The sequence below is a fragment of the Manis pentadactyla genome, chromosome 8, assembly GCF_030020395.1.
Source record: "Manis pentadactyla isolate mManPen7 chromosome 8, mManPen7.hap1, whole genome shotgun sequence".
Classification (NCBI taxonomy): Eukaryota; Metazoa; Chordata; class Mammalia; order Pholidota; family Manidae; genus Manis; species Manis pentadactyla.
In genome coordinates, this window is record NC_080026.1 from 61157224 (window position 1) to 61183374 (window position 26151).

The window sequence follows — 26151 nt, forward strand, 5'->3', positions numbered from 1 at the left end:
CCAATCATTTGCAGCAACATGGATGGAGCTGGAGGGTATTATGCTCAGTGAAACAAGCCAAGCGGAGAAAGAGAAATACCAAATGATTTCACTTATCTGTGGAAAATAAGAACAAAGGAAAAACTGAAGGAACAAAACAGCAGCAGAATCACAGAACTCAACAATGGACTAACAGGTATCAAAAGGAAAGGGACTGGGGAGGATGGGTGGGTAGGGAGGGATAAGGGGGGGAGAAGTAGGGGGGTATTAAGATTAACATTCATGGGGGGGTAGGAGAAAAGGGAGGGCTGTACAACACAGAGAAGGCAAGTAGTGATTCTACAACATTTTGCTATGCTGATGGACAGTGACTGTAAAGGGGTTTATAGGGGAGACCTGGTATAGGGGAGAGCCTAGTAAACATAATATTCGTCATGTAAGTGTAGATTAGTGATAGCAAAAAAAAAAAAAAAAAAGGGCAGTTCCTGTGTGGTAACCTCCAACGAGTTCTACACAAGGGTATAAAGGGCATATAAAAGTGTAGGCAAAGGGTCTGTTTGTGTTTATACAGAGGATCAAAGCCTAATTGGGCTACCCCGAAAATGAACTAAGATACGATATGAAAAAGAACTTCCAACATCTGCACTCTCTGGAAGACTCATGCCAGAAGATGATCATCAAAAAACCCCAACAAAGATCCACGCACTGCTACAGCTGTAGATGCACTCATCCCACCAGTTCCTGGACTTGCCATGGGAATGAGGAAGGAGATATCTAAGCTGGCCTGTGCATACAGTAAAACAACAAAATTGGACTGGATCTATACTGTTGGAACTCAACCAAGAATTTGGAGAAGTGCAAATTGTAGCGCTCCAAAGTCTTACAACTAAAAACTATTTACTGTTAAAAGAACATATGGCATGTGAACAGTCCCCAGGAATGGGTTGTTTTAATTTGTCTGATTTCTCTCAGACTGTTCGTTCAAGTTCAGTTGGACAATATCCACCATGTCATAGATAAGTTTTCACAAATGCCTAAGGTTCCTAACTGGTTTTCTTGGTTTCACTGCAGATGGCTGGTAATTACAGATATGCTTTGGTTATGTAACTATACTCCTATTATGTTAATGTGTGGGTGCAATTTAAGTAGTAGCTTAAAACCTATACATGCTGAAGTTACTCTACAAGAAGATATATCAAAGAAATAATCAATCTTCCCATGTTTTCTTCCGCCTGCTACTTCTATAGCTTTTCTTCTTCCTTCCTAATTACAACCCTTAAATAGAATTCGTGCCTCATATCAAATTTACCGAGTATCATAATTCTTCCAAGTGGCAAAGATACCTCAAGACAAATGCTGGGCATAGAAGCCACAGGGCATAAATATGCAAAGAAGTAAAAAGCTAACTTTTTCAAACAATAAGGCTTCTCTCTCACTTACCAACTTCACATTTCCCTGTATGGCCCCGGAAGATGACTGGTTAGCCAGAGACGGGTAAGATTCCTCAAGGGAGGAACAACCTAAGACAGGCACAGTCGCAGGGGGGCCATCAGGTGAGAAATTGGGGATCAACAGAGGTGAGGCTTAGAACCTCACCCCCCCGCTCTGAGAGAAATCTTCTGCATACGTGGATGTTTTATTGCCCTGGTCTAGCTTGGATTAACACATAGTCTACAGGCACACACCTGATCATCTACATGTGCTCTCTTACAACACTAAACTATGTTTTCTACCTTTATCTTGTATCTACCTACCACTTCAGCATTTTATTAAAAATAATAATAATAAAGAGAGAAATGTGGTATCCACATATAAATCAAGTATAAAAACCAAATGAGTATTCATATTTGAACTGACTGTTTATAGTTCATAATGCATGAGCAAAACCGAAAGTTTCTGTGATGACTGCCCTTGTACTGTTCACTATGTAACTTATTCATTATGTAAGAATTTGTTCTACATGTAAGAACTTGTTTGTTATGCCTCAGAAGATTGGAGACTGACAAAAATTAGGCTTGGGGTGGAATAATGATTGTGCATTGAGAATTGACTCCCCTATACAGAATTTTATTGTCGTTAACAACCATTTGATCAATAAATATGAGAGATGCCCTCACAAAAAAAAAAAAAAAAAAAAAAAAAAAGGACAGACTTCCAATGGTAAAATAAATAAGTAACCGGGATGTAATGTAGAGCATAAGGAATATAGTCAAGATATTGTAACAGCCTGGTGGGGTGATAGCTGGAACCTAGAATTATGTATATAAATGTTCTACCACTGTGTTGTACACTTGAAACTCATGTAATGTAATACTGTGTGTCAACTACCCTTCAATAAAAAATAATTATTAAAAAAAAAAAAAAAAAAATGGGCAAAGGAACTGAACAGACGGTTCTCCAAAAAAGAAATACAGATGGCCAACAGACACATGAAAAGATGCTCCACATCGCTAATTATCAGAGAAATGCAAATTAAAACTACAATGAGGTATCACCTCACACCAGTAAGGATGGCTGCCATCCAAAAGACAAACAACAACAAATGTTGGCGAGGCTGTGGAGAAAGGGGAACCCTCCTACACTGCTGGTGGGAATGTAAACTTGTTCAACCATTGTGGAAAGCAGTATGGAGGTACATCAAAATGCTCAAAACAGACTTACCATTTGACCCAGGAATTGCACTCCTAGGAATTTACCCTAAGAATGCAGCAATCAAGTATGAGAAAGATCAGTGCACCCCTATGTTTATCGCAGCACTATTTACAATAGCCAAGAATTGGAAGCAACCTAAATGTCCATCGATAGATGAATGGATAAAGAAGATGTGGTACATATACACAATGGAATACTACTCAGCCATAAGAAAAGGGCAAATCCAACCATTTGCAGCAACATGGATGGAGCTGGAGGGTATTTTGCTCAGTGAAACAAGCCAAGCAGAGAAAGAGAAATACCAAATGATTTCACTCATCTGTGGAATATAAGAACAAAGGAAAAACTGAAGGAACAAAACAGCAGCAGAATCACAGAACTCAAGAATGGACTAACAGGTACCAAAGGGAAAGGGACTGGGGAGGATGGGTGGGTAGGGAGGGATAAGGGGGGGAGAAGTAGGGGGGTATTAAGATTTGCATCCATAGCGGGGTGGGAGAAAGGGGAGGGCTGTACAACACAGAGAAGACAAGTAGTGATTCTACAACAGGTTTCTACACTGATGGACAGTGACTGTAAAGGAGTATATAGGGGGGACCTGGTATAGGGGAGAGCCTAGTAAACAAAGTATTCGTCATGTAAGTGTAGATTAATGATTAAAAAAAAAAAATGCAGTTCCTATGTGGTGACCTCTAATGAGTTCTACACAATGATATAAAGGACATATAAAAGTGTAGGCAAAGGGTCTGTTTGTGTTTATACAGAGGATCAAAGCCTAATTTGGCTACCCCGAAAATGAACTAAGATACGATATGAAAAAGAACTTCCAACATCAGCACTCTCGGGAAGACTCATGACAGAAGATGATCAGAAAAAAAAAAAAAAAAAAAAACTTCAACAAAGATCCACACACTGTCACAGGTGTAGATGCACTCATCCCACCAGTTCCTGGACTTGCCATGGGAAAGATGAAGGAGATATCTAAGCTGGCCTGTGCATGCAGTAAAACAAAAATTGGACTGGATCTATACTGTTGGAACTCAAACAAGAATTAGGAGAAGTGCAAATTGTAGCACTCCAAAATCTTACAACCACAGACTATTTATCGTTAAAAGAACATATGGGATATGAACAGTCCCCAGGAATGGGGTGTTCTAGTTTATCTGAATTCTCTCAGACTGTTTAAGCTCAGTCGGACAATATCCACCATATCATAGATAAGTTTTCACAAATGCCTAAGGTGCCTAACTGGTTTTCTTGGTTTCACTGGAGATGGCTGGTAATTACAGGTATGCTTTGGTTAGGTAACTATATTCCTATTATGTTAATGTGTGTGCACAATTTAATTAGTCGTTTAAAACCTATCCATGCTGAAGTTACTCTACAAGAAGATATGTCAATGAAATAATCAATCTTCCCAGGTTTTCTTCTGCCTGCTACTTCTGTAGCTTTTCTTCTTCCTACCTAATCACAACCTTTAAATAGAACTCGTGCCACATGTCGAATTTACCGAGTATCATAATTCTTCCAAGTGGTAAAGACACCTCAAGACAAATGCTGGGCATAGAAGCCACAGGGCATAAATATGCAAAGAAGTAAAAAGCTAACCTTTTCAAACGATAAGGCTTCTCTCTCACTTACCAACTTCACATTTCCCTGTATGGCCCCGGAAGATGACTGGTTAGCCAGAGACGGGTAAGATTCCTCAAGGGAGGAACAACCTAAGACAGGCACAGTCGCAGGGGGCCATCTGGTGAGAAAATGGGGAGCAGCAGAGGTGAGGCTTAGAACCTCCCCCCTCATGTTCTGAGAGAAATCTTCTGCATACATGGATGTTTATTGCCCTCGTCTAGCGCGGATTAACACATAGTCTACAGGCACACACCTGATCATCTACATTTGCTCTCTTACAACACTAAACTCTGTTTCCTACCTTTATCTCGTATCTACCTACCACTTCAGCATTTTATTAAAAATAATAATAATAGAGAAATGTGGTATCCACATATAAATCAGGTTTAAAAATCAAATGAGTATTCATATTTGAACTGACTGTTTATAGTTCATAATGCATTAACAAAACCGAAAGCTTCTGTGATGACAGCCCTTGCACTGTTCACCATGTAAGTTATTCACTATGTAAGAATTTGTACTCCATGTAAGAATTTGTTCGTTATGCATCAGAAGATTGGAGACTGACGAAAATTGGGCTTGGGGTGGATTAATGATTGTGCATTGAGTATTGACCCCCCTATACAGAGATTTGTTGTGGTTAACAACTATTTGATCAATAAATATGAGAGATGCCCTCACAATATATATATATAATATATATATATATATATATATATATAATATATATATATATATATAAACACACTTCCAATTGTAAAATAAATAAGTAACCGGGATGTAATGTATAACATAAGGAATATAGTCAAAGTATTGTAACAACTTGGTATGGTGATACCTGGTACCTAGAAATATCATGTATATAAATGTTGAGTCGCTGTGTTGTACACCTGAAACTAATGTAATGCAATGCTGTTGTCAACTACCCTTCAATAAAAAATAAAATAAAATAAAATAAAATAAAATAAAATAAAATAAAATAAAATACACGTTAATAATCCTCCTTAAATGCACAGAAGGACATTTTAAAATAAGCCTAAGGAAATGCAAAAACATCAAATGATGGGGAAAGGGGACAGCAGAATAAGAAAAACACAGACTTTTTTAATTGGTGAAATTAGTTGTACAAAAAAGAAAAGAATGGGAAAGGAATGAAGAAAAATCTTAGGATAATCAAATGGAAATGTATTCAAGATACTACAACTATGCTAAAATTTGATTTAAGTCTATAAAGATATGTACCACTTGCTATCTTTATCTTTTATTTTTTAGTAAATTTTTAGTTCAATTTGGATCTTGCGATCAAAAAGTTGAACAGAGACATGGAAGGTATAAAAAAAAAATCCAAACTGCACTTTTGGAGATGAAAACTACACTGTATTGGAAATGAAAAATACAGTAGTTAGAATTAACAGCAGACTAGAGACTGAAAAAGAAAAGACTAATGAACTTATAAACACAGTAATTAGAATGATCTAAAACACAAAGAAAAAAATAAAAATTTTTAAATATTGAAAATGCAACACTGGGAAATTTTAAGCCAGTTAATGTGTATAATGGAGTCCCCAGAGAAGGGAGTGCACCAAAAAAAACTGAAAACTATTACAAATTCAATGTAAACTGTAAAACCACAGATCCACAAAGCTCAATAAACCCCAAACACAAGAAACAAAGAAAACAAAGAAAGAAAAAAAAAGAAATCTGAAAGAAGTCATTACCTGCAAAGTCACACTACATGAAATATTAAAGTAAGCCTTTCACACAGAGGGAAAATGGCTCTACTCAGACAGATAACATAAAAAATGGTAGTTACTTTATATAAGGGTAAAAAGATATTTTTCTTATTATTTCAATCCCTTTTAAAAGCGTTTTAAAATGATAATATTGTACCCTGGGGCTTATGACACATATCTAAGAAAAATTCATGACAACAATAACATAAAGGCCCAGAGGGGAGAAGTGAAAGTATACTATTCTAAGGTTCTTAAAGTATACTTGTAGTGTGTAATATCACTTGAAGGTAGACAGTGACAAGTTAAAGATGTATACTATAAACCCTAAAAAAAAAAATAAAATAAAATAAAAAATGACTAAAATAAAGCTTATAAGCCAACAAAGAAAAAAACATCTTACAAAGCACTTAACTAATTTTATAAAGGCAGAAAGGAATGAAAAGGGAACAAAGATGGGACAAATAGTAAATAGGAAGACTTAACCTCAAGGTATCAATAATCTCATTAGATAGAAATGGTCTTAATATCTAACTAGAGAGCAGAGATTGCCAGGCTGGAAAAAAAGATCCAACCATATACTGTTTAACTTATCCAACCATATACTGTTTAACTTAAGAGCACTTTAAATATAAAGATACAATAGGTTAAAAGTAGAAAGAAAAGGTGATACCATACAACACTAATCAAAAGAAAGCTGTAGTGCCTATATTATTACCCAGGTAGACTTCAGAGTAAAGAATACCATCACCAGGGGTAAAGATAATCATTTCATAATAACAAGGGGTTAATTTATCAGAAGACCAAGCAAATCCTAAATGTTTACAAACTTCATAACAGAGAATCAAATACACACAGAAAAATTGGTATTAACTATAAGGAGAAACAGACAAATCCATAATTACAGTCAGCAGTTTCACTACCACTCTTAACTAATAGAACAACTAGATGGCAAGGATTTAGTACACCTGAAAAACACTATCTGCTTGACCTCATTGACATTTATAGAACACTCTGTACAACAATAAAGGAACACATATTCTTCTAAAGTGTACACAAAACATTTACAAAAAGAGACCATATTCTGTGCCATGATAAAAGCTTCAACAAATTTAGAAGAATTAACTTATTCAAAATATTTTCAGACCACAATGGAATTAAATTAGAAATAAATAAGAACAAGATCTCTGGGAAGCCCAGGAATTTTGAAAATTAAATAACATACTTAAAAATAACCCATGGAATCAAAGACTAAATCAAAAGGGAAATAAGGAAGTATTTTGAACTGAATGAAAATGAAATTCAACAGCAGAATTTGTGGGATGCCACAAAAGCAGAACTTGGGAAATTTATAATCACAAATACCTATGTTAGAAAATAAGGGTCTCAAATAACCTTGGTTTTTCTACCTTAACAAGCTAGAGAAGAATAAATCCAACTGAAAGGAAACAGAAGAAATAATAAATATCAAAGGAGAAGCCAAAGTAATAGAAACCTGAATGACAACAGAGAAAAACTTTGAAACCCAAGAATTCTTTGAGAAGATTAATAAAATTGATGAATCTCTGGCCAGATGATCAGGGAAAAAAAAAAGAGTAGACAGAAATTAACAATAACAAGAGTCAGAGTGATGTCATCTCAACAGATTCTAAAGGTACTAGAAGGATGAGTGCTATATGCTTAAAGTTTGTGTCCCTATAAAATTCATATTCATATACTGAAATCCTAATGTCCATTGTGATAGTATTACGAATTGGGACCTTTGACAGGCAATTAGGTCATGAGGGAGAGCTCTTATGAATGGATTAATGTTCTTAATAATCCATTAATAAATCTAATAATAAAGATGCCTTAGAGATATCTCTTGCCCCCTTTCCACCACGTAAGGATACAAAAAGCTGTCTGTGACCTAAAAGAGAGCCCTTGAGTGATCATGCTTACATTCTGATCTGGGACTTCCAGCCTCTAGAACTGTGAGAAATAATTTTCTATTGCTTATAAGTTATCCAGTCTGAGATTTTGTTATAGAAGCCGGGAACAGACTAAAACAATAAGGGGACATTTTATAAACAATTATATACCAATGAAAGCAACCGATTCCATGAAAGACACAAACTATCAAAGTGCATTAAGAAAAAGATAACCTAAATAGCCTTATATTAATGACAGATATTGAGATTGTAGTTTAAAGCTTTCTCAAAAAATTTTCCAGATCCAGATGGCTTTACTGGTTAATGCTACAAAACCTTAAGGAAGAAATAATAACACCAATTCTATTTAAACTCTTCTAACATATTGAGCAGGAGGAAACAATTCCCTAATCACTGAGTGAGGCTAGCAATACCCTCATAACAAAATCAGACAAAGGCATTACAATCAAAGAACACTACAGACCAATATCCCTTTTGAATATAGATATAAATTCTATCTATTTTGAACATAGACAAAATTCTAGCAATTCAAATCCAACCATGTATAAAAGGGATAATATATTATAACCAAGTGTGGTTTATATGTGAAATGTAGGGTTGGCTTAACATTCAAAAAAATCAACCAGAGCACTTTGCTTTTAATAAAAAACTGTGTTGATTAATTTTATGTGTCAACTTGACTGGATCAAGGGATGCCAAATAGCTGCTAAAGCATTATTTCTAGGTGTGTCTTTGAGAGTGTTTCCGAAAAAAATTAGCATTTCCATCAAAAGAAGATGATCCTCACCAATGTAGGTGGGCAACATCCAATCCATCGAGGACCTGAAATAGAACAAAAAAGGCAAAGGGTGGATTTGCTCTGTCTGCTTGAATTGGGACATCCATCTTCTACAGCCACTGGATATCTGGTTCCGGTTCTCAGGTCCTCAGATTCAGGCCTTTGGAAGCAGACTGGGAACGTACAATCATCTGCTTCCGAAATTCCCTTTGGACTCATCCTGAATTATACCACCAGCCATCCTGGTTCTCCAGTTTGCAGATAGCAGGTAGTGAAATTTCTCAGCCTCCACAATCACATGGACCAATTCCTATAATAAACTTCCTCTTATGCACTGTTTCTCTGGAAATCCCTGATGCATACACAAAACACAAAATAAAAACCATATGATCATCTCAACAAACTGACAAGAACACTTGGCACATAATGACCCCATCCAAACCCGCACAAGAGACAAACAAACAGAAGCATAGTTTCTAACTTCTCACAGCTGTGTCCCTAGGATGACAATTATAATACTCTTACGTTCCTGGCTAGGAAAACTCAAGGTGGCTAAAAGAATGTGCTGTTTGTTCCAGCCAACACCTGAACATAGAGCCCCTGTCTCCCAACCTCTGTGGGGAAATAGGAGCCTGACTTCAGGAAGTGCTAGTCAGCAAACCCAGATCTGGCTCAATCACACTAACCAAAATTCTTTCCAGCTTTTCATAAACTCCTACAACTCTGACCTTGCCCAAGCCCCCATCATTTCCCCATTCCTTTTTCTACCCTACTCCCTCATTCTCCTTTTAAAACATCCTAGCTAGCTTTATACAAAAAGAAGATGAGTTCAGTTCACATTGGACTCTCTTCCCTACTGTAATAGTTATTACTGAACAAAATCCATCCTTACTGCTCTAACTCATGCACAGTTTTATCTTTAATAAGACACAGAAAAGGCATTTGACAAAGCCCATGATCTATTCCTGACCAAACTGTCAGAAAACTAGAAACAGAGGGGAACTTTTTCAACTTAATAAAGGGTATCCACATGAAACATACAGCTAACATCATACTTACTATTGAAAAACTTAATACTTTCCTCTTAAGATCAGGACCAACAAAAGAATGTCTGTTCTCACCATTTTTGTTCAGTATAGTACTGGAGCTTTTCACTTAGGGCAGTAAGAGGGAGGGAGGGATCCAGGTAGAAAAGGCAGCATAAAACTATCTTTATTCATAGATGACATGATTGCCTATGTAGAAAATTCAACGGTATCTACAAAAAAGCTACTAAAACTAGTAAGTTGAATTTGGCAAAATTGAAAGATACAAGATCAATACACAAAAATCAATTTATTTTTAAGTCTATTCCTGTTCTATTTATTATGTGATTTTCTTTCTACTAATGGTTATTATGAAAGAGATACAGCTTTTTGTCAGAATTTCAGAAAACACAAAATCCAAACAAAACAATCCAGGACATCTTACTACACTGATGCACAGCAACTACAGTGGGGCATGAAGGGGAACCGGATAATGTGGGTGAATGTAGCAACCACAAAGTTGCTCATGTGAAACCTTCATAAGATTGCATATCAATGATACCTCAAAAAAAAAAAAAATCCATGAACTCACGACATAGAAGGAACTACTTTTAATATTTTGATTTATTGTAAAAGCTTTTCAAGAAATTCACTTTAAAAAGCTTTTCTTTAGGTTAAAAAAATATAACATAACAAGATCAAAGCCATTTTTTTTTTGGTATCATTAATCTACAGTTACATGAGCAAGATTATGGCCACCAGACTTCCCCCATCATCAAGTCCCCACCACACACCCCACTATAGTCACTGTTCATTAGAGCAGAAAGATGCTATAGAATCACTACTTGTCTTGTGTTGTACAGCCCTCCCTGTGACCCCCTCCCCCACATTATGTCTGCTAATCGTAATGCCCCATTTTCCCCTTTTCACCCTTGTCCCTCCCTTTCCACCCATCCTCCCCAGTCCCTTTCCCTTGGGTAACTGTTAGTCCATTCTTGAGTTTTGTGAGTCTGCTGCTGTTTTGTTCCTTCAGTTTTTTTCTTTGTTCTTATACTCCACATGAGTGAAATCATTTGATACTTTTTTTATTCTGCCTGGCTTATTTCACTAAGCATAATACCCTCTAGCTCCATCCATGTTGTTGCAAATGGTAGGATTTGTTTTCTTCTTATGGCTGAATAATATTCCATTGTGTATATGTACCACATCTTCTTTATCCATTCATCTACTGATGGACACTTAGGTTGCTTCCATTTCTTGGCTATTGTAAATAGTGCTGCAATAATCATAGGGGTGCATATATCTTTTTCAAACTGGGCTGCTGCATTCTTAGGGTAAATTCCTAGGGGTGGAATTTCAGGGTCAAATGGTATTTCTATTTTTGGTTTTTTGACAAACCCCCATACTGCTTTTCACAATGGTTGAACTAATTTACATTCCCACCAGCAGTGTAGGAGGGTTCCCCTTTCTCCACATCCTTGTCAACATTTGTTGTTGTTTGTCTTTTGGATGGTGGCCATCCTTTCTGATGTCAGGTGATATCTCATTGTGGTTTTTATTTGCATTTCTCTGATGAGTAGCGATGTGAAGCAACTTTTCATGTGTCTGTTGGCCATCTGAATTTCTTCTTTGGAGAAGTGTCTGTTCAGCTCCTCTGCCCATTTTTTAATTGGATTATTTGCTTTTTGTTTCTTGAGGTGTGTGAGCACTTTATATATTTTGGATGTCAACCATTTATCGGATATGTCATTTATGAATATATTCCCCCATGCTGTAGGATGTCTTTTTGTTCTATTGATGGTGTCCTTTGCTGTACAGAAGCTTTTCAGCTTAATATAGTCCCACTTGTTCATTTTTGCTTTTGTTTCCCTTGCTTGGGGAGATATGTTCATGAAGAAGTTGGTCATGATTAGGTCCAAGAGATTTTTGCCTATGTTTTTTTTCTAAGAGTTTTATGGTTTCATGACTTACATTCAGGTCTTTGATCCATTTCAAATTTACTTTTGTGTATGGGGTTAGAGAATGATCCAGTTTTATTCTCTTACATGTAGTTGTGCAGTTTTGCCAACACCAGCTGTTGAAGAGGCTGTCATTTCCCCATTGTATATCCATGGCTCCTTTATCATACATTAATTGACCATATATGTTTGGGTTAATGTCTGAAGTCTCTATTTTGTTCCACTCGTCTATGCATCTGGTTCTTGTGCCAGTACCAAATTGTCTTGATTACTGTGGCTTAGTAGCAGAGCTTGAAGTTGGAAAGTGAGATCCCCACTGCTTTATTCTTCCTTTTCTGGATTGCTTTGGTTATTCGGGGTCTTTTGTAGTTCCATATGAATTTTAGTTAGAACTATTTGTTCTAGTTCGTTGAAGAATGCTGTTGGTATTTTGACAGGGATTGCACTGTATCTGTAGATTGCTTTAGGCAGGATGGCAATTTTGACAATATTAATTCTTCTTAGCCAAGAGCATGGGATAAGTTTCCATTTGTTAGTGTCCTCTTTAATTTCTCTTAAGAGTGTCTTGTAGTTTTCAGGGTATAGGTCTTTCACTTCCTTGGTTAGTTTACTCCTAGGTATTTTATTCTTTTTGATGCAATTGTGAATGGAATTGTTTTCCTGATTTCTCTTTCTGCTAGTTCATCGTTAGTGTATAGGAAATCAACAGATTTCTGTGTGTTAACTTTGTATCCTGCCACTTTGCTGAATTCAGATATTAGTTCTAGTAGTTTTGGGGTGGAGTCTTCAGGGTCTTTTATGTACAATATCATTGCTGTAGGGTTTTATATCAAAAAAGAATCTCTCTTCCGGGCCTAAAATGTTGGGCATCTTCTTTTCTCTATTCCAAACAAGTATGTTTAAGTTCCTCAAATGCATACCAAAAAGTTCCCACCATCTGATGTCCAAATGTGACATTACAACTAGCAGCCTCAACTACCAAGTAGGCTGCACCCTAAAATGTTCTATTTAGAGGTATTTACAACTCCATTTGGGCTAAGGAGGACTACAAGAAAAGACTATTAACTGAAATGAAGACTATTAAATGAAAATTGAGAGAATATGGGAAACATATTTGGGGGTATTCTCCTGTCCCCAGCAAATTAAGAAGAACTAATACTGAAAATACTACATCCAGAAATCATCTACCCCAACACCACCCCTTGTCAGCATTCAACAAATGCTGACTATATTTCTAAGAGCTCAGCAAAACAGAAAGGGTGAAGACTGACAATACAACTGAAAAAAGGAACACACAAACTAAGAATATGGAGACCTCTTTTAATTTATATAGCACCTTTTCATATTCCATTGTCCATTTACTTCTAGAACTATAATAGATTTCATTTTGTTTTCTCTATTTAGTAATGGAAAAAATGGTATCGCATCAACTATGATGATTCAATTTCAAACAAGACTTATCAATTCTTGATTTAACAAGGATTCTTTAGAGGCTTGGAGAAAACTCAGTTTAACTATAAAATAGGAGTGCTATGAGAACTAATGAGCAATGTTTGTAAAGCACATTGTAAGGCAAGGAAAAAAGCAGGAGTCATCTCTGATTACTCCCTGATGCTCCCCACATGCAATTATCAAGCCCAGTGCATTAATAAAGTAAACATCTTTCTATCCCCACTGCCCCTGTCTTAGATGAAGTCACCATCACCTTTTCCCTAGGCCAGGGATCAACAAATCACACCCACAGGCTAAATCTGTTCTGTCACCTGTTTTTGTAAATATAAAGTTTTACTGGACTACATACAGTCATGCCCATTTATTTATGTTTCTTTGACTCTTTTCACACTATGATGTCAGAGTTGAAGAGATGTAACTGACAGGCCTGTAAAGTCTAAAATATTTGTTATTTGGCCCTTTACAGAAAAGATTTGCCGAACCTGGCCTACATGTGTTCAATAATTCTCTTAACTAGTCTCCCTATCAACCATTCCATTCACTTTCTAAACTGCAGCCTGGATAATAGTTTTAAGAATACAAATCTTATCAACCATCTGCAAAGAAAAACCTAAACTCCTTAAGGTAACTCCTGTAACTTTTCCAAATTCCTATCTTGCTGCTATCCAATTTGACCTTTATGTTCTAGTTATTCTATTGTAACCTCTTCAAATTCATCTTGTTCTAGCCTTGGGCACTGAGCAGGTAATGTTTCCCCCAAATGGGACACTCCACATTTCTCCTTGCCAAGTTCTCCACATAAATGTCATTTTCTCCAGGAAGCCATTTCTGACCCATGGATGGGATTAGGCGGTCCTGTACTTCCTCCATCACTGACCTTTTTAGGCTCTAATGCATATTTGCAAGGCCAGATCAAGAGCCATGAGGGCAGAGATAGGCTCTGTGATGTTAACAATGATACCCTTGTAGCAAGCAAAGACCAGTATGTACAAAGCACTCATAACATTTCTGTTGAAATAAATTTATCCTTTGCATCATGTTGAGAATCCAAAGAAATTTTTCTCAGTGATTTACTAGAAATAATCATATAGATTTAACTAATGAAGATACATAAGTCATGTGTTAACTATGGAAGAATATGTTGATATCCAATCTGAACACCTAGAAACCTACAAAAAGATAGCTTCTTCTGAGCAAACCTATTTATGCCATATGCTTTTTTAGTATATTATCAGAGAAAACCTTGATCCTCAGAGCTGATCATTCTAGACCATATTCAGTGAAAATGACAAAAATAATGAAACTAAGAAGTTTAGTTTAGTTACCTGCTCTTCCCTCTCCTTTTCTTTGGTCTTACTTCTATAGACTCTAGCAGAGGAGGCATCCTGGGATGGAATGGCAGAGATCTGATGCAGTGGCATGCTCATCCCAGCCTCCTGTCTGGTCTTCTTTACAGAAGAGAGTCTCCAGTGGTAGAGTCATTTTGGGCCATGGACTTCAAACTGAGATAAAAAAGACAAAACATAATAGAGCTAAAACACTTAAAAATTTTCAACAGTGAGATTAGCATTTTATATTTATACTCATATTTATATTTAATAAGTTACAATGCCTGACATACTTAGTCTTCAAGAATGATAGAAGATGAGTATCTATGGGTGAAATGGTAACTCTGTTCTCATGTAATAAGATGGGAGCACCTGAAAGAGGCTAATAGATCAGGTACATATATAATCAGATACTAAGTTTCCATTGGCCACTCAGGTTTTGAATACAGCACTGTCATATTCTATTTTAGAATATTTTTGAACTTTTTTCCTTAACCAAGGATTCATTCTGATATAAATAGTGATTTTTCCTTAAAACTGCTGGCTTGAGTTCACATAATGGTAAGGTTAACGGTTAAGTCTAAAATAAATATAAGAGATCTATAATCCATTTTTAACCTTCTAAAAGTCTACTCTCTAGACTAGTTGTTGGCAAAGTTTTCCTGTAAAGAGCCAGATAGTAAATACTTTTAGGCATTGTGGGACATATTTGTTACAAATAAATTCTGCCATTTTAGTGTGCAAGCAGCCACAGTGAGTATGTAAATGTAATGAGAATGGTTATGTTCCAACAAAACTTTACTTACAGAAGCAGGTGGCAGGCTAGGGGTGAAAATTTAGTAATATGGGTAACTGCTGAACCACTGTGTTGTATATTGAACCCAATAGAAGATAGTGTATCAGTGATACTTCAATTAAAAAAAAAAAAGAAAAAATATGTTAATGTTAGCATATAATGGGTTTATTGTTACTTTAAGTGAATTAAATATTTTTTACAGTTAAAAAAATAAAGCAGGTAGCAGGCTACATTTGGCCCATAGGCCTATAGGTGGCTAATCCTTACTCAAAAGGATTTCCAGGTAAAATGAGAGTATCATGGACATTCTGGGACCAGGAAAAGGCTGCCCTTACATAAAAGAGTAGTGTCTGAATAAGGTATATTCAGTAATTCCAGGTACCTCTGCCCTTTTTCTGGTTTTCTCCTACACTTCTCCAAAGTGCCTAATAATTGAATTGTGTGTTCTCTCTCTCCCCACCCCACTGAGATCTATGAAACTGTATACAAAACCACTTAAATATAAATTATCCATAAGGTTTAACATAGTAATGTTTCATGCTTTTTTAATCTTAACAAAGGATGGAAGCCTTAAGCCAAAAGAAAGAATCTCTAATTTGGGCATTTTTCATTTATTTTTAGCCATGTATTTGTGGGGGGGGGCAGTAGGCAAGGAGGGTAAAAAACAGTGGCTGACAACCCTAAGGTCACATCTGACAAGGAGCCATTTATTCCACCTCTCCCCAAAACCTGCTCTGGACCAAAGGTAAGTGTTTGGGCAGATAGTCCCACCTCTAACAGTATTATTAACCAATCTGAAGAGCAACAGACCTCACAAACTGGATTTCTTTCACAGGTCTCTCTGATCAACAGGCAAACAGGAAGAAACAAGAAACTGGAAGGGATCAACATATATAAGCAAATCAGCTAAAAGAGTATTCTGTTTTAAAAAGTCTAGTTTTATAATAGATGGGTGATCACTGACAACCAACGTAACAGGAAAAGAGTGTAGGTGATATCACTGTCTAGATATTATAATCAGTAATAAATAAAATATTAGCATCTAGATATGATACATGGCCTACTCTACTTCAAACCTCTGATGAGGCTGACACAAGATGGAGCGCTGTGCTCAACAATGGTTGGAGTCCCTGTGTTGACGTGACAGGAACCACCAGGCACTTCCTGCTGAGCTGTCTTACCCTTCCTAAGAGATCGTAGCAGTTGAAGATGAGCATTTTATCACTGATGCATTAAAGTCCTCTTTTACAGATGACAAACTCCATCTGCTCTCTTGAAATACTTAGCCAAACTAACCATGCCCAGAGTGCCACATCATGCCCACAGCTGCCTTCGGTGCTCTGGTATCATCATTATTACATCATTGGTACATGGCCATGACCATTCTGGGGAGGACCATTTATGTCAGAGAAATACAAAAGTGAGAGTGTTTTAAATTTATTGCAGTGTCTGAAGGACCTCCCTCCTTACAGCCATTTAAACTGCTATTATGATATGTTCCCCATCTCCAGGTAATAGGCCTGAAAGTTTACCTGAAGCAATCCCTCTCCTATGTTAGACATATTTAGAATAAAAATGATAATTTAAAAAACCAAACTACAAAACAGACCATGGCACTTTTTAAACAAAGACTCACATGAAATGAGTAAAGCAAATGTCACTTGTACTATTTCTCTGTGTAATTTCCAAAAACCGTTTTTATCGATTCATCTTTAATTAAAAGCAATAATTAATCCTCTGCACTATGCCTGACAATCCAGATCTGAGGTCAGCAATTCCACTAAAGCTAACTTGCAAAATACAACACACCAAATATGAAAATCCATATTTAGAAGAACTGGACTCACAAAGCTGGCTGTTTAAAAGTATGGAAATGGATATGGCATGTTCATGGATCAAAAGACTACTATTGTTAAGATGGAAATTCTAACAAAACCTATCTACAGATAAAGTAATCCCTATAAAAAACCCAGCTGACTTCTTTGCAGAAACTGGTAAGATGATCCTAAAATTTGTATGGAAATTCAAGAGACACAGAATACAGAAAACAATCTTGAAAATACCAAGGTTGGAGAACACCTATTTCTCAATTTCAATCTTACCACAAAGGAATAGTAATCCAGACACTGTGGAACTGAATAAGGATAGATACATAGAGCAATAGGACAGGACTTAAGAGTAAAAAAATAAACCCATGTATCTATTGACTTTGCAAAAAGAATACCAAGACCATTCAATGGGGAAAGAGTAGTCTTTCAACATGCAAAAGAATGAATTTAGATCCCTACCTCACACACACACACACACACACAAAAAAAAAAAAACTAAACACCAACAAAATAAACTTTTGTGCTTCAACAGATACCATCAAAAAGTAAAAAGACAACCACAGGAGAGAATAAATTTTTTTGCAAATCATATAAGGGACTTTTATCTAGAAAATATAAAGGACTGTTACAACTCAATAATAAAAAAACAACCATTGAAAAACAGGTTGTTCAACGTCATTAGCCAACAGGAGAATGCAAATAAAAAACACGAGATTTAGCCTAACTCTGGCTATACTTAAAGACAAGTGAGTGTTGGCAAGGATGTGGAGAGACTGAAACCCTCATAAACTGCAGGTGGGAATGTATGCAGCTGCTTGGGAAAACAGTCTACATTCCTCAAAATAAGGAAGTAACTCAAATGTCCATAAATTGATGGATGGATAAAAATGTTATTTATATAATGGAATGTTATTCAGCAAAAGGAATGTAATACAGGTACATACTGTAACATGGGTGAACCTTGAAAACATAACACTAAGTGAAAGGGCCACACAGTGTATGGCTACATATGTATGAAATGTCCAGACTAGGCAATCTAGAGGACAGAAGGTAGATTAAAGATTGCCAAGGGCTGGGGTAGGGTTGTCAGTATGTTTGGCAGGGACAGCTCAGGGGGTTTCTTTTTAGGGTAATGAATATGTTCTAAAATTTATTATGGTGATGTTACATAACCCTTAAGTTTACTAAAAGCCATAGAATTGTATACTTTAAATGAGTGGACTGCAACAGATGTGAATTATATCTCAATAAAGTTGTTTTAAAAAGAACATGGAATAATTAATATGGATTAAGATAGATAAATGTTTATTTTTGTGCAATTCCTGATGTAATTTATTGGATGACATGGAGATGGCCACTACTACCCTATCCCTCTTCCAGTTTCAAGAAAGGTAACAGGAAGTAACTGTATCCATGTGCAAAGATGTAAGGGTTCTTAACATCAGCACATTTTCCAGCCTGCTTTTTCAGGCATCTGCAATGATCCTTCTTACCATCTCCCAAAGGCCAATTTGTTTGCTTTGTCTTCCCATTACTATGTGCTGTCCATCTACACTTCACTCTGACACAAGAGTTACACAACTAGGACCTCAGGTCCTCTCTGACCCTTAATTTGGACCTCTAGCACCATGACTGAGGGGAAGCAAGGCTGACAATGCTATCCCTGTATGGGAGTGGTAAGCAGGCCTGATACCAAAGACAACTGGCATGGCTTAACAATCAAGCTGTTCTACAGCTTTCCAGATGGTCAAGATAACCCAAGGACTCTGCCCATTCCCACACAATGCTGGGGCAAATACAGATAACAAAGAAACAGCTAGGACAAAACAAAACTGCTAGTGGCAACCTCCCTGAAGGACAGTCACCTGAGGTCTACATGACTCTCTGCACTGTTGATCATAGGTGCCAGGCTCCAGCAGTGCCCTGTTCCTCCCCACTGTGAGATGCTGATTCATATCATCCAGACTGGCACTCAGAATGAACAATTTTTTAAAGTTAAGCCTGTTTTATTAGAAGCATGTATCGTGTAGAAAAATGAGAAGCTTGTGCAAGCAGCTTGCAGTCAGAAAATGAAAAAAATCAACAGGACCAGTGAGGAGACCAAGGGTAATGCACAGCACTGAATGATGAAGGCTGGACTTAAGGCAATAAACATGGAGGAAGGAGAGAGACCATTTGAGGAGGACTACTGCCATAATCTACTGAGGGGACTAAACCAATCCCCTGGTTCCTAGCTGTGCATTCACAAGATTGGGATTCACAGAGTAGTGGAGAGTAAAGGGCTCATCATGGGCACATTGAGCTTGACATATCCATGGGAAACCCAAGATATGTACACAGTGCGCCCTGGGAGTCATGAGCATATCATGACACTGGAATACACAGGAATAGAATCTTTCTTCCCAAGAAAACCTGCACAATCAGCCACTGATGTTGCTAGATGCTATAAACAAATGATAAAACCCAGTATCAATACAGAATTTTAAAACCTTTTAGAAACAGCAATGGAGAATCCCTCACTTTAAAAAAAACCTACCTCTATTAGAGAATACTGTGAAAAATTATACACTAACAAATTGGATAACCTAGAAGAAATGGACAACTTTCTAGAAAAATACAACCTTACAAGACAGACCCAGAAAGAAACAGAAAATCTGAACTGACCAATTACCAGCAATGAAATTGAATTCGTAATAAAAAAACTACCTAAGAACAAAACTCCTGTACCAGATGGTTTCACTAGTGAATTTTATCAAACATTTAGAGAAGACCTAATAACCATCCTCCTTAAAGTTTTCCAAAAAGCAGAAGACGAGGGAATACTTTCAAACTCGCTCTATGAGACCAGCATCACTCTAATTCCAAAACCAAGCAAAGACAGCACAAAAAAAGAAAATTACAGACCAATATCCGTGATGAACATAGATGCAAAAATACTGAACAAAATATTGGCAAACCAAATTCAAAAATACATCAAAAAGATAATCCATCATGATCAAGTGGGATTTATTCCAGGGATGCAAGGATGGTACAATATTCAAAAAACCATCAACACCATATATCACATCAACAAAAAGAAGGACAAAAATCACATGATAATCTCGACACTGAAAAAGCATTTGACAAAATTAAACACCATTCATGATAAAAACTCTCAACAAAATGGGTATAGAGGGCAACTACCTCAACATAATAAAGGCCATATATGACAAAACTAAAGCCAACATCATACTTAACAGTGAGAAGCTGAAAACTTTTCCTTTAAGATCGGGAACAAGACAAGGATGCCCACTCTCCCCACTTTTATTCAACATAATACTGGAGGTCCTAGTCATGGCATAGACACATAGACAATCACACAACACATAGAAATAAAATTCATCCAGATTACTCAAGAAGTTAAACTGTCTCTGTTTGCAGATGACATGATACTGTACATAAAAAACCCTAAAGAATTCTCCCCAAAACTACTAGAACTAATAACTGAATACAACAAAGTTGCAGGATACAAAATTAATACACAGAAATCTGTTGTATTCCTATATACTAATGATGAACTAGCAGAAAGAGAAATCAGGAAAACAATTCCATTCACAATTGCAACAATAAGAATAAAATATCTAGGAATAAATCTAACCAAGGAGGTGAAAGACCTATACATTGAAAACTACAAGACACCCATGGGAGAATTAGAGAAGACACCAATAAATGGAAATACATCCCATGCTCATGGATAGAAAGAATTAATATTGTGAAAATGGCCATCCTGCCTAAAGCAATCTACAGATTCAGTGCAATCCTTATCAAAATATCAACAGCATTCTTCAACAAACTAGAAAAATTGTTCTAAAATTCATATGGAACCACAAAAGATCCTGAATAGCCAAAGCAATCCTGAGAAGGATAAACAAAGCTGGGGTGATTAGGCTACCTAACTTCAAGCTCTACTACAAAGCCACAGTAATCCAAACAATTTGGTACTGTCACAAGAACAGACCCATAGACCAATGGAAGAGACTAGAGAGCCCAGATATAAACCCAAGCATATATGGTCAATTAATATATGATAAAGGAGCCATGAATATACACTGGGGAAAGGAGAACCTCTTCAACATCTGGTGTTGGCAAAATGGGACAGCTATACGTAAAAGAACGAAACTGTATTACAGTCTAATGCCATACACAAAAGTAAACTTGAAATGGATCAAATAATCCATGACCTGAATGTAAGTCATGAAACCATAAACTCTTAGAAGAAAACACAGGCAAAAATCTCTCGGATATAAACATGAGCAATTTTTTCCTGAATACATTTCCTTGGGCAAGAGGAACAAAAGCAAAAATGAACAAATGGGACTACATCAAACTGAAAAGATTCTGTACAGCAAAGGACATCATTAGCAGAACAAACGGCATCCTACAGTATGGGAGAATATATTTGTAAACAACTTATCTCATAAGGGGTTAACATCTAAAATATATAAAGAGCTCACACGCCTCAACACCCAAAAAACAAATAACCCAATTAAAAAATGGGTGGAGGATCTGAGCAGACACTACTCCAAAGAAGAAATTCAGATGGCCAACAGACACATGAAAAGATGCTCCACATCTCTAATCATCAGGGAAATGCAAATTAAAACCACAATGAGATATCACCTTACACCAGTTAGGATAGCCAACATCCACAAGACAAGGAACAACAAATGCTGGCAAGGATGCAGAGAAAGGAACCCTCCTACACTGTTGGTGGAAACGTAAATTAGTTCAACCACTGTCAAAAGCAATATGGAGGTTCCTCAAAAAACTAAAAATAGAAATACCATTTGACCCAGGAATTCCACTCCTAGGAATTTACCTGAAGAAAACAAGATCACAGATTCAAAAAGACATATGCACCCCTATGTTTACTGCAGCACTATTTACAATAGCCAAGATATGGAAGCAACCTAGGTGTTCACCAGTAGATGAATGGATAAAGAAGATGTGGTACATATACACAATGTAATATTACTCAGCTATAAAAAGAAAAGAAATCCTACCATTTTGCAACAACATGGATAGAGCTAGAGGGTATTATGCTCAGTGAAATAAGCCAGGCAGAGAAAGACAAATACCAAATGATTTCCCTCATTTGTGGAGTATTAAAAACAAAGCAAAACTGAAGGAGCAAAACAGCAGCAGACTCACAGACTCTAAGAAGGGACTAGTGGTTACCAAAGGGTAAGGGTTGGGGAGGGTGGTTGGGGAGGGAGGGAGAAGGGGATTAAGGGGCATTATAATTAGCACTCGCAATATAGGTAGGTCACAGCATGGCAGGTAAGCAGTACAGCACAGAAAAGACAAGTAATGACTCTATAGCATCTTACTATGCTGATAGACAGTGACAGCAATGGGGTGAGGTGGGGGCTTGATAATATGGGTGAATGTTGAAACCACAATGTTGTTCATGTGAAATCTTTATAAGATTGTATATCAATGATACCTTAAATAAATAATATAAAGCTTCACACAGTAAAAAAAATTTGCCTCAATCAAAATTTAACATTACGCTCATATAGCAAAATTCTTAGAGGCATTCTAATTAAACTAAAAACCAAAATAAGCACATTTCCATTGCTATTTAGTATATAGATTTCTTTCTGCTAATGTGATGACTTAAAAATAAAAAGAAAGCTTAATAAGGGGAAAGCTAAGTAAACCATAGTGCCAGCACAATCAAAGGAATATTATGTAGGCATTAGAAGCCAAAGGAACATGGATGTGGTAAAAAGAAGGTAATAAAATTATACACACATTATAATTACAACTGTGTTAATAAATATGCAAACAAAAATCCAAAGAGGGAAAATTCATTAAAATGCTAATAGCAGTTTAATGATGTGGCAATATAAATGACTTCCCATTTTCCTATTGTCTAAATCTTTAGTAATGATATATTACTTAAATAGTTTAAATATGCATTTTTTCAGATGGTAACTACAGTTACCTTGGTGAGCATTTAGTAATTATATTACTGATCAATTGCTAAGTTGTTCATCTGAAACCAATATAAAATTGTATATAAACTATATAATAAAAATAAGTAAAAAAATACATATTTTTAAAGCACTGAAATTAAAATCTCAAGTCATTCCACATTGGTTGGTAATAGCCACAATTTTATGTCATTGATGAATTACAAAAGATGCCATTTTTCTGAGAGGAGTACATTTCTGAATGCCTCACAGAATTCAAGTCTAATTTTCCTACAGGAATAAATTAGGAGGATGCACTCACAGGACACAGATGTTTTCAACCATTATTGTATTTGCTTTATGTTCTTTTTAAAAATTTTCAGCATTCTTTCTAATATTTTTAGAGAGCTCTCCCACAAAAAACAGCACAGTGCATCATGGGAATAGATTGCCTTTTTTCCATGGTGTTTTATTAATCCAATTTCCATTCCAAAGTTACTGATTTTGGAGATTGTATTATCTCCTATTAGACACACAATTTATTATATTTTCATGCCATATCTTTCCAGTTTGCATACTTCCTACAAAATGCAACTGCAATGGCATGGCCTTTACACACCACCAGAAATGGAACTACTACTAGCAAACAGAAATATAGCATTTTAATATGGTAAACAAAGGAAAGTCAGTATTTGCCTACTGTCAATAAATCAGAGCATCTGCCCAGCATGTAGAATGCTATCTGCTGCTTATACTGCTTTTTTTTCAGGGTATGTTTGTCCCTATTACTATGGCAGAAACATCTGTGGCAGGGAACAATATCTTTCACAGAACAGAGAAAATAATAATAAACATGGGCTATTAGTAAATGTTTTTTTCTTTCAATCATGATTATAAAAGAAATCTCTTGTTCCAAAATAGTAAAAGCTTTCTTTCCAAGAAGAGAATGGCTTATTCTCTCTTAACATACTTCCTTGTGTGAAGGAAGCCCACATGCCGAAGATCTGGCCATGAGTTCAGGCACTTTTGCTATTTGAGTGATATTTACTGTAAAACTTCCTCAATTGCCTGCCCCAATTGTATAAACTTGCCCACTGCCCCCAAGCCTTTCATGAATTATGTAAATTATATTACACAGTTCAAAGTAGAGGCAACCCCAGATATGGGAATATAACAAGGCTCTTTGCCCTCCTTCTCACCTGGCTACTCAGAGTACTCACTTATCAGTCACCCTTCTTCCCCATATTTTCATCCTCTTCTTCCTAGAAGCTCCCTCACATCACCTAAGTAATAGTATCAGTTTTTCAAGGAAAATGCATATAGTAGTTGACACTAAATGCTATAAAAATTTTTAAATTACACACTGATAGAGAATTTTAAAGTGCTTTGTGGGTCTCCCATCTTTAAAAACAAAAATAAAATTCTTTCAATGCTCCTGTGCTCTTTCTCTCTATAACAAAACTTTCTGAGTTGCCTACAATGTTCTTCACTTTCTTACCTTCCATACTCAATTCAATGTAATCCAACCTCTGCTCCCCTATTTCACAGAAACTACTCCTGGCCTTTCTTATTTACTGATCAAAATTAGGAGAGGAGATTCCAAATGAAAGGAACCAAAATTAATACATATAAAAAAGAGAACTAAGAGAAATAAATATAATTTTCTAAAGTTCTTTTAATCCTTTTAATCAAGTCAATCAATATCCTCAGATGATGTACCACTCTTATGGCCAGAATATGATAATATGAAGAAAAAAAGCACTCAAAAAATTAAAATTGTAAGCAAAATTAAAAATTCAACAGAAGGATTAGAAAATTAAGTCACAGAACTTGCCAAGAAAGTTGTACAAAAATATGCAAAATAAATTAAGAGAGAAAAGACAGAGTATTTGGAGATATAGGAATATCTGTAGATCAGTTAAGGAATTCCAACATCTGACCCAAAACTGTTCCAGAAAGGAACAGAGAGAACACAGAGGGAGGGAAATAATCAGAGAAATGATACGAAAAATTCCCAAGAACTGAAAGATACAAATCTACAAGTTGAAATGGCCCAGTAAGCACCTAGCACAATGATTAAAAGAGGTCCATCCAAACCAAGGCAAATTCATTTTCATAAAATCCTAGAATAACAAGGACAAAGAAAAATCTGGAAAAGAAAACATTCTAGTGGGGAGGTGGAGTATCTATCACACTGCAAAGCGATATATAAATCAAAACAGAATTAGGACCAGCACCAGTGGATCCAGTAAGAGGCAAAACACCTTCAAAATTCTGAGAGGCTATTTTCATATGAAGTTTCATACCCAAACAAACTATCCAAAAAATGTGGAGGGAGGATAATGGTATCTTGGGATAAAAATGAAATCAGAAAATACATCTCCCATGCACCCTTATAAAGGAAATTCCTGGAAGATGTACTCTAGCAAAATAAAGGACTAAAGCAAGGAAGAGAAAAACACAGAATTCACAGAAGAGTAATTATAACTTAGAGAGGCACAAAGTGAAGTTCCAGGATTGTAGCTGCAGAGCAGGCCTATAGAGTATCATAAAGAATGGAGTAGACATATGGAACACTTCCAGGGTCAGGTCTCAAAAATAAAAGAAGTCTCAACAGAGAATATGAGGTGATAGATAATAATCATAGACATCTTAGAGAACTAAGGATAACTATAATAAAAATCATACAAGTGAAAATACAAAATTATTAACAACAAAATTATAGAAGAAAAATATAATAATTTGGCTCTAAAATGATACTTCAATAGTGATAATGGTGGAAACAATATGATATAAGCAACACTGTGACAGAAATCAAGAGGATGGGGAAAAGAGAGGTAGGGTATAAAGGAAGTCAATAGTTAATGTCTAATATTTTTAAGTCAAAAAATCATATAGGCATATCATTTGAAAACATGGAGGTAACTATCAGAAGACACAACTATGAGATATAAGCAGCTGAGTCTGTGGAGCAGGAACAGTGTTGTAAGGAAGTGGAGCAAGGAATGTTTTTTATAATAGGATTTTTGGTACTACAATCTCCTATCCACAGTTCTAAAATCCAGAAAACTTAAAAAAAAAAAAAAACCTAGATTTTCTTTTCT

At 36.1% G+C, this 26151-nt stretch overlaps 1 protein-coding gene across 5 annotated transcripts in view; it reads right to left on the reverse strand.

Annotated features, from left to right (window-relative positions):
- The window catches only part of MARCHF8 (membrane associated ring-CH-type finger 8), a 183935-nt gene that overhangs the window by 94239 nt on the left and 63545 nt on the right, over positions 1-26151 (reverse strand). For 4 of the 5 annotated variants that reach the window (XM_057505797.1, XM_057505801.1, XM_057505799.1 and 1 more), the window contains exon 2: positions 14463-14639. In XM_057505797.1, coding sequence (XP_057361780.1) covers positions 14463-14564 — 102 coding nt within the window. In that variant the 5' untranslated portion in view covers positions 14565-14639. Of the gene's footprint in view, positions 1-14462; positions 14640-15271; positions 15374-26151 lie in introns of all 5 variants that reach the window. The other variant, XM_057505800.1, reaches the window with a different exon arrangement.